Below are 21,263 nucleotides of genomic sequence, written 5' to 3' on the forward strand. Positions count from 1 at the left end.
CACCTGGGCCGTTGGACTAGCTCGGAAGGGACCTTACGTTTGAGCGGTCGTGAGACCTTTGTCCACCGTTTCCTCCTGGAAACCTCTTCCACAGACGAGGAATGTAAGGGCTCATTCGTCTGGGAGTGGAAGGGACGATCCTTAGCAGATACGTCCGCAACCACTGAGGATACATCTGTGCGCCGATCAAGGCCTGCCGAACCCTTTGGTCCTTCGACATTGCTTCTCCCCTGGGCTTGGGAGCTTGCAAGAGGTCCCGGACTGGGAGGACGACTGGCACGCACAGATGTATCCTCATGCGCAACACTGACACTGACACTATGCACAGCACTAGCACTAACACTTCCCACTGCACTCTTCGCTTTCAGCTCTCTGACATCTGCCAAGAGCTGATTGCGGTCACTAACCAACGACTCCACCTTATCACCGAGAGCCTGAATGGCACGCAACATATCAGCCATTGCAGGCTGAGCACTCGTAGCAGGTTCGGGGGTCACCACCACAGGGGAAGGAAAAGGTTGAGGGGCATGGGGAGAGGAAATATCCAAAGAGCGAGAAGAACTCCTCCTATCTCTCTCCTTCTCTAACCTACGAGTATATCTGAGGAATTCATTAAAATCGAATTCCGAAAGCCCAGCACATTCCCCACATCGATCTTCCAATTGACAGGATTTTCCCCTACAATTGGAACATACGGTGTGAGGATCAACAGAGGCCTTCGGAAGACGCCTATTACAAGTCCTAACACTACATCGCCTGTATTTAGGAACTTGGGAATGGTCAGACATCTTGAATTTTAGAAGTAGTCAAAGGGGGAATTCCAAAGTAAAGCAAAGATCGTTAACCAATGAATCAAATTAATACCAAAAGCTTGCTAAGCTAAGGCTAAAGCTTCCTGTACAGCGAAGGCTAAATTTCAGAGCAAATACTTCACCAAATCGTGAACAAAAGACTCCAAAATCAACAGCGTATCCATGTAGGTCTTGCCGGTGGCACGACAGAGGAAAAATTGAGGTCTTGTTGACAAGAAGTACTGGAGTACCTGACCACAGATGGCGCTGGTGAGTACACCCCCACCTGTATAGCGATCGCTGGCGTATCCCGACCGTAGATTTCTGTCGGGCAACGGAGTTGACAGCTACATGATCATCGGGTAAGATTAATATTGAAAAATTGAAGGATGTACTAAAATCTTGTGGCCTGATTGGTAACGTCTCTGCCTGGTGTTTGCCAGTCGGGGGTTCGAGTCCCGCTGAGACTCGTTAGTGCCATTAGTGTCTGCAACCTTACCATCCTTGTGAGCTAAGGTTGGGGGGTTTTGGGGAGCCTATAGGTCTATGTGCTGAGTCATCAGCAGCCACTGCCTGGCCCTCCCTGGTCCTAGCTTGGGTGGAGAGTAGGCTTGGGCGCTGATCATATAATATATGGTCAGTCTCTAGGTCACTGTCCTGATTGCTAGGGCAATGTCACTATCCCTTGCCTCTGCCATTCATGAGTGACCTTTAAACCTTTATGATTTCATAATGGAACAGAGTAAAGTAGCCAGTCCTTTGAATGTAGCACTGTATGATATACTGTAATCACAGGTATTAATAACATTAAGGTTAATAAAGAAATGTAAAAATAAAGAATTTTTCACTTACTCTTCAGCAATAGTTAAGTTAGTGAGTGGATCCATGGTGTCGAATAAAGGCTGTGAAACATTTGTCACCCGTGCTTCAGTTTTCGGGTTAATCACCATATCATAAAAGACTAAAGTCGCTTTAAAATATTTCCTGTAAAACAGAAAAAATTATATAGTATGAATTTAATAACTATGACAAAGGAATTTGTCTCTGAATTGAAGTAGTTTTCTTTTTAAATATTGGTACTGTGACTTCGCAGTAACTGCAAATTCCTGCCATTCACAATAAATATTGTAATCCCTTTAGTGAATAAAAAAGTTGACATCAACTTCCCTACATAAATATAAAGAACAGACTTAATTCTCACCTGACGAAGACTATAACATTAGCCTCACTTCTCTCAAGAACCAGCTCTATGTTGACAGATGAGTCAGGTTGACTGATGTTCAATGTTGTGCAAACAAGTGGTCCATCTTCTGGAATTGACTGGGCCATGACTTCATTTGGATAAACAACCTGAGGATCTGAAAAAAAACACAGTAACATGAATTACATAATAGAATAATCCAGATGACATTAATTACTTTCCATAAATGGGCAAATATTTAGTCACTGTAATTAGCCAATAATTACCAGCCATCATGCTCTTATCTTTCAGGCAGTAATATCCCTAATTTAAGAACGCTAAAAGGAATTGTTCCCTAAAGATCTTTGAGGCATATACTCATACAGTAGTTATACATACTTGTGGTTGTCTGATTTTTAATAGCTTAAATTACAAAGTCCTATAACTTTCATTTCTATGAACCTCCACAGAAGTTCTTATTGCTTCTCTCTCGGTGGTTGCCTTATATCGACGTTAACCACGAGAATTAAAATTTCTCATTATCTCTCCTTTCAAAAGGCTTAGCAGGCCTCCAATACAGTATTGAGACAATCTGGAGGTAAATAGCAATCATCACAGAGTTGATATTGCAGTGCTGTACCTGCTTTAGTCAGTCTTCTCATTGTCTTGGCAGTGTAAACTCAACAGTTAGTTTATCTCCTCCAGACTGCGTTTAAGTGTTATAAAAGTATTATTATATTGTATTAGTGACCATATGTGATATCTTCTCTTAGATTTGTTAGTAATTACTATGTAGATTGTTCAATGGAGTTATTTCTGAGCAATCACCATCCTCATTCTTTTTGTGTTTTATGTCCAAGGGCTGTATTGGGACTTAGATAATTGTTGTGAGGAGCATGTAGGCATTACTGCTCCTCTTATAGAAATGTGTGAAAATAGTTACTGATCAGATTAAAATTTCCAAACATAAACGAAAACCAACTTTTAGTTCAGGGAAAAATCGAGAGTAGTCTAGACTAGTTGATTACATTGGGGAAGCTTATGATAATTCCACTACAGCCTTTAAGCTTTCGAACCTTGACAGTAATGGGCTTCTTAAGATCATGTCATATTTTGTTCAGTCTAAGAAGAACAACAGTCTTTGGGCAATGGGCAAGTTTCTAGCTTAACCTGCCCCATTTCAAACCCTCTAGCTCCTCAAGTTTTGTCTAATGATAATGAAGTGAGGAACCTTCTTAAATATCTCTCCTTTATAATAACTCTTATAGAAGAGAAGTTTACAAGTCCTCAGGATCTTGATCTTATTTTGGATTACCTATCTTGTCATATATTAATGAATAATCAACAAAGAAATTACAAATTATTATGAGGAATTAATGAGATTTGCATTCATAGTTTTATGCAGTTCATTACTTCAGTGCTTTAATCATTTTCAAAGATTAAAGGGAGCTGACAGGAAATTATTGAGAAACTGAAAAGGGGTTGCTGTATATACAGTCCATGACTGAAACATGTAGCAAGGCTTGACAAATTGTAGGGTATTTAAGGGAAATAGTAGCAGTTCTCTGCAATTCTTGACATATAGTATCATTAAATGTCATATTGTCAATCTATTCATATCAGTCCTAAACAATTTGTAAGTACATCATAATAATTCATAACTATGGCATAATTCAAATTTCAAAGAATGTGACTTAAGATTTGCCCAGATATGTGCGGTACTCCTGGCTGGATACAGATTTTTCTGAAAATAATTGACATGTTAGGGAAATTTAATGACCTTGAAATGGGCTTATTAAATAAAGAACAGGTTTGTTGTAGTACAAACTTGTTTCTTTTATAGTTCAATAAGTAAATGATTCAAATAGTAGTACATATAAAGAAAATACTTTCTACACAAAATTCTTTTTAACATCATAATCACATATCTTTAATGGAGAAGATTTGACTGGCTTTTAGTAACCAAATACAATTTTCAATAACGTACTAATTCCATAAAACAACCAAAGTTATCACCTTGAAATGATTTACCCGTAACAGTTTTGATAAGTTTATTCTATTAATACTCTACACAGTACTCTGGAAGTTTTATTCCAACTGTGACCAAGTTGTGGAATGATCTTCCTAATCGGGTAGTTGAATCAGTAGAACTTCACCACTTCAAACTTGCAGCAAATGTTTTTATGATGAACAGGCTGACATAAGTCTTTTTATAGTTTATATATGAAATAATGTGGTGGATATGTGGGAGGGTGGGCTGTGGCACCCTAGCAGTACCAGCTGAACTCGGTTGAGTCCCTTGTTAGGCTGGAGGAACGTAGAGAGTAGAGGTCCCCTTTTTTGTTTTGTTTCATTTGTTGATGTTGGCTACCCCCCAAAATTGGGGGAAGTGCCTTGGTATATGTATGTGTATGTATGTATATGAAATAACTGATATTTAATGCTGTTAATACTTCTAAAATATTTTATTTTAATTGTTCATTACTTCTTATATCATTTATTTATTTCCTTATTTCCTTTCCTCACTGGGATATTTTTTCCTGTTGAAGCCCTTGGGCTTATAGCATCATGCTTTTTCCAACTAGGGTTGTAGCTCAGCTAGTACTGTAATAATAATAATAGATAATCTCCATTTTACACGACTTACCAAATACTTGTGTTCGAGACTTTTTTCTTGATCCACGAGGAATATAGATTATTATTTCACTCTCAGGGTCCAAATCCTCCACTGGTATCACTTTCACATCCACAGCTGATATTCTCTGTAGTAAGTTCAGTTGCATAGTTTTGGTAGTTCGATCTAACTTCTCTTTCGCACCAGCTCCAAAAGACTGTAAGATAGTAATGCTTATTTAATTTCTTAGAAAGAACACTTCATTAACCATCTGAGTGCCATGTATTGTATTCCAAGGATTTTCTCCTCCTTTCAGTGTCATTATATGTATTTTACGTCTAGTGATTTAAAGTTTTTGTTCTTTTATTATTTTCCCATATGAACATTTTAAAATAAGGTGATAATTATCGTTGTTTTACTAGTCATTGTAAGATATAATTATCCACATTGAATAATATGATTTCCCTATAGGTGATTATGTATCTTAATTTATTCATTCAAGTATCGTAAAAGTCCTGTATGATGTATACTGCACCATGGCATCTTTCTAAAAACATTTTAATAACAAAATTTGTTATTTCTATATTCACCTGATGTGCATATTGCTTCTCTCTGGAAGCTCAGCTTTATCAATATTTACTCCTAAAACTAAAAAAATTCCCATTTTCTTTCCTTTCAATAAACATATGCCTCTTCCTGTTCTGATGAAATCTCAAACTTTGACTACAGGTTTTCCCATTTGTTTGCTTTGAACAGGAACCATTACAACTGTACTAGGGAAGCGACTCTTTTCTGCAGGTGAGGCACTACCCCCTACATTCACACTGTTCAGGAAAAATAAAAATGCACTAGTGGCCAACCCTACACGAGAGTGATGTGCACTGACATCCAAAACATGATGTGACCTTACAGCTTGAGCTGAAACTTTAAAAGATTTATGTACTATAGGTACACTTTTCCACAGAAATCATACGACAGACGACACCATTATTATATGAAACCAGTGGTTGTTCAAAAGCACTTACATCAGCAAGGAGAAGTATACTAGGATCTAAGATACCAGCTTTGGCCTTCTACCTTAGATCCAAAGGTCAATCAGACTGGATTGCATATTAGGTAGGATTTCACAGTATAACTACTTGAATTAATTCAAGAATGAGAAACTCTTAGAGAAACTCTATAATGCTCTATGCACCATTAGAACCCTTACTGACTGGTGTACTAGACAAACTAAGCAAAATCTGAGGAATTAGGCTAGGGTTAAAACTGGGCAGGATAAACTAGAATCTCTGCTTTTGCTTGAAGACTCACTGGCCTTCTTAAATTGAACAAAAGCAGCCAAAGATGACAAGAGTGGAAGCTCATTACAGTACTATCAAAGCCTGAAAGCTCATTAATGGCTGGAATAGCATTATCATCATCATCTACATTGTAATCACCTAACCTAGTCTTCTCTGGATTTTCTCCTGAAATAAAAGTTGGTTTCCTTTTATGTTTGAAAGTTTAATCTGGTTGGAAACAATCTAAACACACTTTTCTCTAATAGGAAAAGTGCGACCTACACACTCCTCAACCGGCGTCAATGACCTCAGATGTCAGGATGCCTGAAAACTTTAAATCAATCAATCAATCTATCACACTCCTCAAAAGAATGGCCGGAAACCCAATATTGTCCCAGACACAAGATACAGAAAATGAGGACCATAATCACCAAGACATAACTCGCATTCTCGCATGAAAGGCTACCGACCGAAGCCGCACACTACTCGGCCAGGTAGGCTAACTAACACTGTCCAAATAGCCTAAATAAAAGACAAAATCATGCCAAAACATTGAATTAGATGTCCAGAACACAAAAATGAGACTACAATTAGTATGAGGAACTAATTGAAAGTCGGACAAAACAAAGAGATCACGAGGAAGCGACACCAAATGGCCGCATACACACCCGTAAGGGAGCATCAACAAAGCTGCTGAGAGAAAAACCAACAAGGTTATTAAATGAACGTGTGTCGCTATCTAGAAATCCCAAACAGACAAATATAATACTCAACTTGGGAGCAGGGATCTCCAAAACGTCTGACATCTTCAAAAACACAAAAAAAAAAACACAGAGCTATGAAAAACACGTCTGAACCTTCACAGGTGCTAAGGAGGAATGATGGGAGAAGGATGGGTGGTGGTGGGGGGAGGCAGTAGCTGTAGAGAACGGCACCTCGTAGTAACGGGCGATGTTGAGGAAGGAGAAGACTAATTGGTAAGGGACCTCTGGTAGTGGTTTCACACGCCCCAGTTATTATACCGACACCCTATAAGGGTGAGCGAGCTGGGTATATATTCCTGGCATTCCATGTAACTTTTTCTCTGGTATATTTAGCAGTATTTATACCTTAGAAATGGTGCTATAAAGAGCATTTCACGGAGCGACACAGGTTGAGCCCAGAAATAATAATAATAATAATAAAACTCCTTCACAATCTGGAGTGAAGTAAACACTTATCAATTACAATTCGACAAGAAGATTAAAAAAAATGCATTGGTCGCTGACCCAATTGAGATTATTGCCATTAGCCACTAGACTGTCTCAATACTGTACAGTACTAGAGGCTTAAGACTATTGAAAGGAAAGAGAACAAATATTTAAAATTTCGGGATAAACATCGATATAAGCCAGGCTTTGAGAGAAAAGCAATAATAAGATCAAGGTTTTTAGAAATAATAATATAATACAAACTTAAAACAAGATATTCTACTGAAAATGGTTTCTCTTACCTGTAATATTGTGGGCCAAGCTATAGCTTGAATACCCACAGTAAAATTGCCAGCTTCTGTAGATGAACAATTTCCTGGGGCTTCCTTCTCTTCTTTTAATATGTCACATATATCAGGAAACTCATACAATCCTCCTCCTTGCCACAACTGATATCCCAAAAGTTCCTCGGCTTTCATCCTTGATTAGTTGAAAGATCATGTAATAAAAAACATTCTCTAGTAAGCAATGTAAAAAAACAATTAAAAACATGTGTACATTATGCATATATAAAAATTGTTACAAAACAATACTGATAAACTGTCTTCTCAATAAACATTAAATTCTAGAATTTTTTTTTAAATGAAAAATTTATGATTTTACACACTGCAGGTGTGTGTACTGTATCATTTGACACTGGCTGACTCCCACAATCATTTTTCTCCATTTAAAAGTTTTCAGTTATATATATATATATATATATATATATATATATATATATATATATATATATATTTTTTCTTAATAAACTATATCAGATTTGAGATAAAGAAATCTTGAAGCATTATGGCCAATAAAATCTTTATTAAAGATATTGATAAATACAGTGCTAGTGAAAGTGTTCTTTCCAGTCTTTCCACCTCAGGGTAATGAGAGGTCAGACCATACATTCTTGAGGTTGCATCAAGTAATTCAAGGTCTCTACCCTCGACTCATTTTTATAAGATAATGAAGTTAGGTTAATGGTTAGACTCAACTCGCTTACTTAACCACTCGGGTCGGACAGTACTGGTGCCCTCTATTTGAAAACCTTTTCATTACTCAAGATTTTCTTCAATCTATTATGAAGGAGAACAATTATATAAAGTTTTACAACAATGCTGTTAGCAAACAAGTGCCTTGTAAGGTTGTTACGAGTGATTTTGCTCATAATCTTAATTTACACATTATCTTGGGTTGATTATTTTTGTAGGAGTGATACAATTTCAGGAAGATTGGAGGAATTCAGCAAAGAGCTACATTTACCTTGAACATACCATAATAAAGAAAAACAAATTTTCTACAAAATAAAATAAATACCACTATCATAGCATGGGAAGTGAATTTTTGCTTAGCCTCCTGCAGGCCACTAAGTTAAAGCACTTGATAAAACAAGAAAAAAGGGATTTTGACGTAGGAAAAATCTATTTCTGGGCTCGAACCTGTGCCGCCCAGTGAATAAGCTCCATTTAGCACTTATTCTTAGGTAATTTACTGCTAAATATACCAGAGAAAAAATGTAAAGGAGTGCTAGGTTAACTAGCTCGCTCACCTATTGGTGTCGGTATAAAATTGGGCGTATAATCCAGAGGTCCCGCACTATTTAGATTCATCCACGACAAAGATCCCAATAGAGGAGAGCCGTTCAACCTCACTCGGCACCACCAACTCTGCATCCGCTCAGAACCCAACTCCTTTTAGCACGCCTGTGTTGTAACCCGCTTTTTTGTTGTGCTCTCGTATTTCGCTTATTTTCCACTGGATTATGGCTTCTTCGTCGGTTTCCCAGGAGACACCGTCTAAGTTAAGTACCAAGCTATGTTTTGCTGTGTTTTGAGCAATCTAGATCGTTTAATATTTAAATTATAGGAGTTTATTCTCTTCGTTCATTTCGATCTTGCTTGATTCCGCTTACAGTTGGTACTCCTGTTTTGAGAGCTTTTAGTTTCACTCGCGGTGTTACTATGTGTATTATTTTTATTATTAATTAAAAGTTATTTGTTTTTGTGAATATTCATTATTTAGCGTTTAGAACCCTCGTGGTTCATTTTTAGGGCCGATATCAGTTACGTATCGTTATGGCTTGCCGACCTTCGTTACTAGGCGGCAAATTTATTTTATAAGTCATCAGGTGTGTCCTTTGTGATTTATTTATTATGTTGCATGCCTTGCCCTAAATTTTTTATGTGTATATTTATATAAGTTTTCAACGCTATTACTATTATAATGAATATTTGTGCTATTACTCCGTTTGATCTGTCTGGTTGGGGATCGTCAGTTGGTAGCCCTGCTGCTCCGTATCACGTGATCCTCCCCCAAAGCTCCCCCTCTCGCTAGGTGGGCAGCTAGGCTTCTCTCCCCCCTCCCCTAGGGGACCGTTGCCTTCCCTCCTTTAGAGGGGGTAGTTCAGTGTGTATGGACTTTGTCCTCCGGGTGTCCCGGCGGGTTCGTCTCTGTCTAGACGGGTTGGCCACCGGTCAACAGAGTTGGATCCCGGTGCACCCTGTTTTATATTCACTTATCACACTTTTATTATGTCTTTAATTCTCACCATGTATCGCTGCTGTGTAATAGTTGGCTTGAATAGCATAAAGTATACATAATATGAAAATAATTCTAATTTGGTTTTCTATGGTACAAAAAGATTGATTTGATGAAAGTTAATTCAAGGGATCTGTTTTTTATCAAAATTTTTTCACTAATTTCATCTCATCCCTGAGCTTTTATCTTTGGTACTTTGCTTTGAGAACATATTGCAAACTTCAAACTTCAAAGAATACTAAAAACATTATTCAAGCTTGAGAAGATAATTTAGATAATGATGATAAGTAATCAACATTAACAATCAGACATTTTATAACATGGGCCTTAATTTATTTTATTCTATCTACTATGGCACGAGAGTAGGAAAAGCGTCTGGTATGGATGGTGTGAGAGCTGAGATGTTGAAGGAAGAGGGTGTGACTGTACTTGAATGGTTGGTGAGATTGTTTAATATGTGTTTTGTGTTGTCAATGGTACCAGTAGATTGGGTTTGTGCATGTATTGTACCACTAAATAAGGGTAAGGGAGATGTGCATGAGTGTTGTAATTCAAGAGGTATTAGTTTGTTAAGCGTAGTTGGAAAAGTGTATGGTAGAGTAATGATTAATAGGATCAAGGATAAAACAGAGAATGCAATCTTAGAAGTACAGGGTGGTTTTAGAAGAGGTAGGGTTGTATGAATCAGATTTTTACAGATAGGCAGATATGCGAAAAATATTTAGCAAAAGGTAAGGAGGTGTATGTTGCGTTTATGGATCTGGAGAAAGCGTATGATAGAGTTGATAGGGAAGCAATGTGGAATGTGATGAGGTTATATGGAGTTGGTGGAAGGTTGTTGCAAGCAGTGAAAAGTTTCTACAAAGGTAGTAAAGTATGTGTTAGGATAGGAAATGAAGTGAGTGATTGGTTTCCGGTGAGAGTGGGGCTGAGACAGGGATGTGTGATGTCACCGTGGTTGTTTAACTTGTATGTTGATAGAGTGGTGAGAGAGGTGAATGCTCGAGTGCTTGGACGAGGATTAAAACTGGTAGACGAGAATGACCATGAAAGGGAGGTAAATCAGTTGTTGTTTGCGGATGATTCTGTACTGGTTGCAGACACAGAAGAGAAGCTTGGCCGATTAGTGACAGAATTTGGAAGTGTGTGAGAGAAGGAAGTTGAGAGTTAATGTGGGTAAGAGTAAGGTTATGAGATGTACGAGAAGGGAAGGTGGTGCAAGATTCAATGTCATGTTGAATGGAGAGTTACTTGAGGAGGTGGATCAGTTTAAGTACTTGGGGTCTGTTGTTGCAGCAAATGGTGGAGTGGAAGCAGATGTACGTCAGAAAGTGAATGAAGGTTGCAAAGTGTTGGGGGCAGTTAAGGGAGTAGTAAAAAATAGAGGGTTGGGCATGAATGTAAAGAGAGTTCTATATGAGAAAGTGATTGTACCAACTGTGATGTATGGATCAGAGTTGTGGGGAATGAAAGTGATGGAGAGACAGAAATTGAATGTGTTTGAGATGAAGTGTCTAAGGAGTATGGCTGGTGTATCTCGAGTAGATAGGGTTAGGAACGAAGTGGTGAGAGTGAGAACGGGTGTAAGAAATGAGGTAGCAGCTAGAGTGGATATGAATGTGTTGAGGTGGTTTGGCCATGTTGAGAGAATGGAAAATGGATGTCTGCTAAAGAAGGTGATGAATGCAAGAGGAGTTGATGGGAGAAGTACAAGAGGAAGGCCAAGTTTTGGGTGGATGGATGGAGTGAAGGAAGCTCTGGGTGATAGGAGGATAGATGTGAGAGAGGCAAGAGAGCGTGCTAGAAATAGGAATGAATGGCGAGCGATTGTGACGCAGTTCCGGTAGGCCCTGCTGCTTCCTCCGATGCCTTAGTTGACCGCGGAGGTAGCAGCAGTAGGGGATTCAGCATTATGAAGCTTCATCTGTGGTGGATAATGTGGGAGGGTGGGCTGTGGCACCCTAGCAGTACCAGCTGAACTCAGTTGAATCCCTTGTTAGGCGGGTGGAACGTAGAGAGTAGAGGTATACTTTTTTGTTTTTGTTTCATTTGTTGATGTCGGCTACCCCCCAAAATTGGGGGAAGTGCCTTGGTATATGTATGTATGTATGTACTATGGCACATCCCCCAATTTTGGGGGATAGCCGACAACTTATAGAAAGACCAATGTTCCAACTCCTCCTACAATCATTTGATAGGACAAAATTACCTACTTACTTTGATGGCTGCTTTTCCGGTCCCATACAGCAGGAGAACCCCACTCTCTACAGGACCTACTCACGATACTTACATTACAAGAGTCATGCTCAGACCATCTTCAGTGTCGACTGTTACTGGATCTTCTCCAGGAAAAACAATAGAAAGGAGCTTTTTCTGCATCCGTTCAACTGTGTCCAACATATCTTTAACTTGTAATACTGCTTTTTCCTTCTGAACCTGAAAATTAATTATGTAATCTGTTACTTAAACACACCAGAGAACTTTTGAATATAGCACAAGAGTAGTTATTTGAAATATCAAAAAATCTAAAAAATATTGGTGGAACTAGGCATAGTATATACAATATATACAACCTTGGAATTACTACAATGCTAAATTACACATCCGGAAAAAAACAGTGCTGATACTTAAGAAAGCACTCCAACTATGATAAAAATTAACTATATTATTACAGAATAGCAGTTTTTTTCATTTAGTAGTATTATGTATCAGCAAAAATTAGAAATGAATAAAGCATACTGGGGGAAATATGGTCAATACTAATTATTATGGTAATAATAGGGAGTATCTGGGAGAAATCCAAGTGATTTTACTTTGACTAGCCACAGTCATAACTATAATATCCAAGAGTAATGAGAGGAAGTTGACATAGAAACAAAATAACTCCAATGAGTAATTAAAATCTTATCACTATAACATTTATTCTTATAACCAGATAACCTTGATTACTCTTATCCACATCTAATATTCAAATCTCTAAATATAATTTGATGTATAATGTAACATACATAATGAATATTTCTTTATACAAATTTTTACTTATGCATAGCTTAATTGTGCTTTTGTACGAATCCCTGACATTACATAATACGACGACAAAGAATCTCATCTGGTAGATGACGGAAGTGTATTTGGTTTCCTCGTGTTTCTAGTAAAATTCCTTAAATAAAATATAGTTTCTACACAAACTCTTTACTTAACATAAAGAGTAATAACTTAGATATGAGGGATCAAAGTTGCCTAGGTCCTTGACCTAGTTACAATCATGCTTTGAGTTTTGTTAGGGTTTAATTTCATAACACATAATTTGCACCATGCACTAATTTTAGCTAGATCTCTATTAAGGGATTCAACTACCATTCAGGACTTGGAATTGATGGAAAAAGAATAGCATCATCTGCACATGCAACAAACTTTTTTTTTCTAGGCCAAACCACTCGTGCATACATAGTATGAAAAGTAATGGGCCAAGAACACTACCCCTGGGAACACCAGATATTATAGTACATTCCTACAGTCACTATGGTGCCCATCAACAATTCTTCTCTACAATCTATTACTTGAAAATTCAATAATGAAATTAAGAAAACACCTATCTACTACCACCTGTTTAAGTTTAAGAACAAAGGTCTCATGACTAACATGGTCAAAGGCAACACTAAATCATACCAACTTCCTCACCACACTCAAGGGATTCCTGTATTGCACTGGAAATTGTAAGAAGGGGATCACATACTCCAAGGACTTTGCAAAAATCAAACTGCAAATTAGGGAACAGATTACTTTCAGCATACCTATTCAAATGTTTTGCCAAAACATTCAAAAACTTTAAATATGGGAGTTATGGAAACGGGGTGGTAATCAAAAGGGCTAGAGCTACCACAAACACATTACCAATTCTCCAACAAGTACATAAAGAACCTTTTTCTTGTGTATAAAAAATAATTTGCTAACTTTTTAAAAAGAAAAGATAACTTAGGAGCTAAGAAATCAGCTGTCTTTATAAAAACAAAAGAAAATAAAAACAAGGTACTGGACCATATGAGAAGGTTAAGAGCATTCATTAACTTTGGTATAGAGTGATGGAGTTGTGATGGAACCAATTTCTAACAACCAAACTGATTTCCATAATGACAAAACAAACTTTGAAGTTGCCTTTGTTATAATACCAGGAGAAACTCTATATCAAAACATAGTACAGCATTCCAGTTTATGATAATCTTCCTTCTGCAAACTACAGTTACTTTTCGTGTGGTAATAAAACTGAGGTTTTACTACACAAACCATTAATATAGATGAAAAATTACATGCGACTACTAGCAACCCAATTTCCCAAAGATGTCTTCAACAAAAATAGTAAAGTAATAGCAATGGGAGTAAATGATTACAAACAGTTACATATATATATCAATTTTCCCTTCAAATAACAATGATGTCCACAACAATTACCAGATATACAATACTGCTAAAATAAGCTGAAAATGAGAAAAAAAAATTAAGACTGGAGGAAATAAAGCGATTAAAATACCTTGACTGCCAGTTTCTTTAACCTTAACCTTTCTACTTCACTCGGTGTTAGGGAACCATCATCCACCTCCTCAACTCCAGACATCTCGTAGTCGCCATAGTCTCCTTTTTCCGTGCTTACGATGTCCGAGGGTAAGACGTCATCATCAATGACCTTGTCACTTGTTCCCTGCAAAGAAATTAATCTAGTTATCAATACAAAAGGAAACAGGGCTGTATAAGTGAGAAGCTTATTGTGCTTGAGGATGAATAGTGGACTAAACATATATATACAAAGGCTAAGAAGAGTACTGTACTTTCTGTTTTAATATATAATAGCACATACCGTGATACGAAAAAGTCCTCATCTTGATTATCAAAGTCTATCAAACTTTAAAAATTCTTATTTCTTCTTTTATCTTCCCGTTTATGCTCTTATTACTCATGCCTTATAGAATTGGAGGATTAATTATCCAACTAAATAAGAAGTATAAACTAATGATTATTCAAATATATGCATCAACAACAGAGGAAGAAATAACACTTTTCATGAAGATCTGGAGATATGCATGAGAAACATAAAATAACATATGACTCAATTTACATTCGTTTTGGGTGATTTAAATGCTAAAGTAGGTCAAAAGAAGAAAGGAGAATTAGCACTAGGTAAATTTGAAGTAGGCACAAAGAGTGACAGAGCAGACATGCTTGTAGAATTTGTCCAAAGAGACAATCTTAAAATCATGAACGCCTGTTTTTTAAAAAGGAACATAGAAAACAGACATGGAGATGCCCAAATAGAGAAACGAAAAACAAAATATATTTTATTCTCAGACACAGTTAATTTAGTTAAAGATGTCACAGTGTCAAACAAGGTCAAGTTAAGTAACTATAGAATGGTGAGAAGAAATATTTGTTTAGATCTAAAGAAAGAAAAACTAATTTTAGGAAAGAAAATAAACTCTTATGATAGGGTTTGGCGAGTTTAGTTTAACAATACAAAATAGGTACTCCCAGCTATATGATGAATTGGAAGCAAGTAAAGAAGAAATTAACAGTAATTTAACAAATTTTGTATTGGAATCAGCACAAGAGATAAGTGGAAAAGTTCCTGAACAAGATCAAGGAAAACTATATCAGAAAAGAATAAAAAACCTAACAAAGAAAAGATTAGAAATGAGGGCAAAACCCCAGGGATATGAAATCAAATTAGCAGAACTATAAAACACAATAAACAAACTAAAAGCCCAAGATATTTGTAAACACAATCAGTCCAAAATTGAAGAAACACTAAAGAAGGGAAGAGGCATCAAATTGATGAAAAGAAGACTTGGAACAGATGTTGCAAAGGATAAAAATGGAAATATCAAAAAAAGAGATGGAGTGATAAAAATGACAGAGGATTTCATTACAATGCTATACAATAGTGATATAAGAAATAACTTTGCCAATAAAAATATTGAAACACCTGAGCCAGTATCAAACATAACAGTAGATGACTAGAACGTATTAAAGGCATGAGAAGAGGCAAAACACCAAGAGAAGATGGTCCAACAATTGATTTAATAATAGATGGAGATTTCACAGTAGTAAAACTGATTGAACCTTACACAAATGGCTATAAGAATGCTCTCTACCTACAGCTTGGAAAAACACTATCAGTATACTAAGTCACATGAAGGGAGACACAAAGGACACGAAAAAATCACGGCCCAATAAGTTTACTCTCAGTAATAAAAACAATATTAGGTCAAATAGAGAAACAGCTAGACATTATTAAACCAAGGGAGCAGGCAGGCTTTAGAAGCGGGTATTCAACAAATGACCATATTCTTGTACTTGACCAGCTAATGGAAAAATCAACGGAGTATGACAAACCACTACATATAGCATTTACAGACTATGAGAAAGCTCTTGATTCTGTCAAAACTTCTACAGTAAGGGGAGCCCTTCAAAGACAAGGAATAGATGAATCCTATGTTAAAACATATGAAGATTATATGGGAAGTACAGCAATCCTAAAACTACATATAGTGAGAAAATTCCAACTGAGAAAGGAGTTAGACAGGGAAAACCTATCTCTCCTAAATTATTCACAGCATGATTAGAAGAAGCTTTTGAGAATTTAGATGAGGAAAATGTAGGAATTGACATAAACGGGGAATACCTTAACAACTTAAGATTTCCAGATAACATAGTACTGTTTACTGAATCATGAAAGGAAGATTTGAATAAAGAAAGATATGTAGGAATGAAAATGAATATGAGTAACACTAAGATAATGTTCAATGAAAATGATATGAGTAACACTGATAATGTTCAATGAAAATGCAGAGATAACAAATAAGGGTTATGAACGAACCTCCCGAGATAGTTAATGAATATACATGCTTAGGACAGACAGTAAGTGTTTCCCCAGGATATGAAACCAAAATTAAAAGAAGGATAAGCATGAGATGGAGAGCTTTTGGTAAACAAAAAGATTTCTATGAAAAGTAAAATACCACTGTCTATAAAAAGAAAAGTATTTTATCAAATAGCCATACCAGTATTAACTTATGCATCAAGAAGTTAGAGCCTTACTAAAGCCTTATAACATAAGTAGTTACAATTCAAAGAGCTATGGAAAAAATATTGATGGGAATAACACTAAGAGACATAAAACAAGCAACATGGATGCGAGAGCGAACTAAAGTAGAGGATACTATAACAACATGTAAGAAAAAGAAATGGACATGGGGAGAGCAATCATAATGAGAATTACAGATAATAGATGGACATTAAGAATAACAGAATGGGTCCCTAGTGATTGCAAAAGATGATGGATTGACCAAATAAGAAAATTTGCGAGTATAGACTGGCATAGAAAGACCACATACAGATGCGAGTGGATGAACATGTCTGAGGCCTATGTCCTGTAGTGGACTAGTTATGGCTGATGATGATGATATATATTACAGGTGCTATTGAAGGACACTCACAGTTACAAGAGAGGATATAGCTTGCATGTTGTTTGATATAAGACTCTCAGCATCCTTTGGATCGTTGATAGTAGTATTCAGTAAGACCTTAGCAGTACAAGTTCCACTAATCTGTTGGTTTAGTACAGGTTTTACAGGTTTTTCTATATCACATGCAACAGCTCTACTGCAGCATTAATGTACAAATATTACATTAAATTCATAAATTGTCGTAGGCAATAGCTTTATACAGTGATTAAGGTATAAACAAGTAATTTTACATATAGACAGTGAATAAAACATACATAAATAATATGGGCAATACTCATTGAGATTTAAACAATACAATGTATGTATTCTATATGAAGAATGTACTAATGGTGTTCATATTCCTTACCACTGATATTGCCGAATCTTTTCCTTTTAGGTCCACTAAGTCTCCTGTACCAATAATAGATGCAATTGTGGACAACAGCTGCGCACAGTCATCAAGTGTGTCAACATTATTGGACTGAAGTTGACTAATCATGTATTGTTTCTCCTCTGCTACCTTCATTTGTTTGGCTTCTAATTCTAACCTTGCCTTTTCTTCCAGTTCCTTCTTAACCAAAGGATCCATAGTTGTAGTTGCAGGAGGCAAACCCCCAAAGCTAGATGGAGTGGTAGTTGTTGATGCTATCTGAAAAATACAGATATTGTTATCTGCTGGAAACTGACAAGGGATTAACATGTCTACTTTCTTAGAGTAACAATATTTGAGTTTATCATCTTACAGTAAAGTTAAAATTATAGTAAATGAGAACTGAATGGTAACCGGCAAAAACTAAAATCCACATATAATGGAGACAAAAGTGAACGGAAGAAAGGAAGAGAGAAAAAAAATGATGAATGTGTGTTATATTTTTTCAGAAGACCAAAGTTAACACAGTTGAAAGAAGTGGAAATTCCCTGTATTGAATTGATAAGGGTTTTGCTAGAATGTGAACAGGGGTAGAGAATAAAATTCAATTGAACAATAATATGGAACTTGACCTGTAAGGTATTCTCTCTTGTCAAAAATTAGTAGTATGAACAAAATTGTTGAATTAGCAAAAATAAATGTGTAATATATTCAGACGTCAGCAAAAGTGACACATCTGAATATTAAAAACAAATATTGATCATGAGGAAGCTGTGGAGTAAAAACATATTTTCTTATTGTGAAATAGAAAATCAAATGATTTCTGATAAATGGATATGGTATTGTAGAGGGAAATGGGGATCAGCTGTGTATTTGGACACTGTTAAATTTAAAAGGACTCAGAGTATGTAAGATTACAGAGGAGTAATGTTCTAACAACTGTGTACTTTACAATCCTAACTTTGCAGCAATTTTGTTCTTATTTCATCAGGGAATATGTTGGTAATATGATCATATGCAATCAGAACATAAATCATGAAGAGATGGCCAATTAATGTGCCAAAGCACAAGCTTACCACATCATCCTCTAGTTGGAAACCTGAAATGGATGTAGAAGCTAGGAGAAGTTGGGACAGCCGGGCCTGGTCACCTTCACCAGATGCCCGGAGAAGTTCGCTTTTAGACTCCCAGGCTAAAAATTCCGATCTTGTTGGAAGAGATGTCTAAGTTGAGAAAAGAAAAAGATGTCCTTAAAGTAGCATATAACTGTCAAGGATTGAAAAACTATTGAAAGCACAACTCATGGTGTAAAATTAATTATTATTACAGTTGTAAAATACATTTCAAATTATATTTTTCTAAGCATAATAAAAACACAATTCTTTAAACTATGATTACTTACAGAAAAATTTGATATGAATATGGTAGAAGCAGCACCATATTCATCTGTGATTGTGACCCACATACTCCAATTTCCGTATGGAAAAACAAATCTATCCTTGAAGTCCACTCCGAATTTAAGATTCTTTATGTATCCAAAGGTAGTGTGCTTCACTGTAAAGTTTAAAATAGTTATTGAACACTATCTTCAGCATGCCAATAAATTTCAACACATATCCATTACATCACAATAGCCTTTTTGCATCTTCACACATTTTCATATACTACACAAGAATGAAATCCCCTAGTTCCAGCTGGCAGTCTATGCATCCTGGTTCAATCGGACCCCTAGTGAAAGACCGAGTCACTGCTTGAGATTCTGCCATTTTATATACATTCAATAAACTGAGGTCCTATTTCAATAACTTCCTTTCAACCTTCAGATTATATGTTCATAACTTTACAATTATAATTTTCTCTCATTTCAGATGAAAGGGGTCCTCATTGATATGATTCATTTTGTGTTCGACAAACTATTACCAAAGTATATACTAATAATACAGAAGACCAAGCATCTAGATTATAGATTGCGTGTCAAGAAATTGCGGCTACTTCAATCTCTGTATTCTCAGTGGAATGTTTTGATGTAACACCATGTTAAACACTGCACCTGTAGGTCAATCCAAATAACCACTATATAAATCATAATCAAACCATTATCCCTTTTACCTCTAAAGGATGTACTGCTACGTTTCACAAAACTCATCCCTTTACCCCCATGGACGTACTGGTACGTCATTGCTAAAAATTCCTATTTACAATTTTTTTTGCATGTTTTAGATAATTTTTTGAGAAATTTCAGGCATTTTCCAAGAGAATAAGACCAACCTGACCTCTCTATGATGAAAATTAAGGCTGTTAGAGCAATTTAAAAAAATATACTGCAAAATGTCCTTGAAAAAAATAAAACGCCTGGGGGTTAAGGGTTAGAAAGTTCCAAATAGCTTGGGGGTAAAAGGGTTAACAAGTGGTTGAAAATCAGTGCATTGTAAACAACTTATACTTTATTCTTCTTCAGTTCTCCGTTGATTTTAACTCAAAAATCAGTGTTCAATGTTAGTCCACATGTAAAACAATCATAGAAAAGAAAATTTATGGTTTCCTAAATCTTTTAGAAATTCCTGGAGCAGCTAATATGGGATAAACTGAATAGAGTATGTGAGGCCAAGCCTTATCCCGAGTTGTAATTAGTCACCACATGTTCCCTTGGTGGTCAGGATATGTGACTTCTTGAAGGGAAGAATGGGAAATTTTTAGATTTTGGGAGTAACATTGTTAAAAATATGAACATCAGGAGAGGCTCATAGAAATATAAGTGCGTTTTTAATGGGTTTGTATGAAGAATATTTCATGACCTCAAGATTCTATTTCATGGGTTCATAAGAGCACTTATGAACATAATACGTCAAGACAGAAGTGCACAAAAAATTTTCAAGGGTTACTCAGTATGGTTGAACACGAACATAGTTTATGCTTTCTAATAAAAAAAGGATCAGAGGCTAAATGACCAATAGATCAGATAAAAATGTTCATAACCCTATGAACATGAACATGAGAGATGAATGGACATTTTAGATGGTTAGAAAGAGGAAGAAATGAGAGCAAAGCATTCACCACTGCTGGAAAATCTGTCTTGCAGTAATTAACAGTCTTATACTGTAGAGTAAATTCTACTTAGGCATAAAATCATTAGGATAAAAAGGGGCTGTATCTAAAAGAGTTGAACTATCCATATCTAGCTCAAAAGCTAAGGAAGTAGAGAGCATCATAATTTCAAGCACAGTCAATATTATCTGACCAACTTCTTCCTCTTATCCATTTGAATATGATGAGATAATAAAAAGAGCCCGGAATCTCTATCTCCCAAGTGTCTGGTTCTCCTAAGGTAGTGACAGAGGGATCTTGCATGATAGAGCCTAAATTGAAATGTCAAACAGTGTAGTGGTGGGATCCCTGGTGTTAATTGGCTGAGTGTGATGATGTCAGACAGTTCATGTAATACAATGACATGGCTTGATAACGCACAAGCTGGTAAAAGGAAAGCAGCCTTCATGCTAAGGTGTGACGCAGAGGCTTCTTACATAGTTTCGTATTGGGTCCTGGTGAGACTTCTAACGACAAATGAGAGATTCCATTTAGACAACTGGCTCTTCCTATGAGAAAGACTTTAATAAAAAGTTGGAAAAGTCTACTGAGGTTTCTGGTTGCAGCTACTTCAATACCCTAAAGGTCCAACACCTAAGAGAGGACTGAGCTGCAGCCTACTACAAACATTAACAACTTCATCTGGAAATGTATTTGAATGAGGCCAGCAATCACAAG

At 36.4% G+C, this 21,263-nt stretch overlaps 1 protein-coding gene across 1 annotated transcript in view; it reads right to left on the reverse strand.

The window, feature by feature from the left end:
* Positions 1 to 21,263, reverse strand: part of LOC137629437 (uncharacterized) — a 319,508-nt gene that overhangs the window by 98,541 nt on the left and 199,704 nt on the right. Inside the window, exons 42-51 of the mRNA XM_068360702.1 lie at positions 18,904 to 19,055; positions 18,578 to 18,724; positions 17,499 to 17,780; positions 17,123 to 17,233; positions 14,164 to 14,331; positions 11,926 to 12,071; positions 7,358 to 7,535; positions 4,619 to 4,802; positions 1,993 to 2,149; positions 1,644 to 1,775 (exon numbers count right to left, since the gene is read on the reverse strand). Of these exons, the coding sequence (XP_068216803.1) occupies positions 1,644 to 1,775; positions 1,993 to 2,149; positions 4,619 to 4,802; positions 7,358 to 7,535; positions 11,926 to 12,071; positions 14,164 to 14,331; positions 17,123 to 17,233; positions 17,499 to 17,780; positions 18,578 to 18,724; positions 18,904 to 19,055 (1,657 nt within the window). The remainder of the gene's footprint in view (positions 1 to 1,643; positions 1,776 to 1,992; positions 2,150 to 4,618; positions 4,803 to 7,357; positions 7,536 to 11,925; positions 12,072 to 14,163; positions 14,332 to 17,122; positions 17,234 to 17,498; positions 17,781 to 18,577; positions 18,725 to 18,903; positions 19,056 to 21,263) is intronic.

Source organism: Palaemon carinicauda, chromosome 2 (assembly GCF_036898095.1).
Source record: "Palaemon carinicauda isolate YSFRI2023 chromosome 2, ASM3689809v2, whole genome shotgun sequence".
In the NCBI taxonomy this organism is placed as follows: domain Eukaryota; kingdom Metazoa; phylum Arthropoda; class Malacostraca; order Decapoda; family Palaemonidae; genus Palaemon; species Palaemon carinicauda.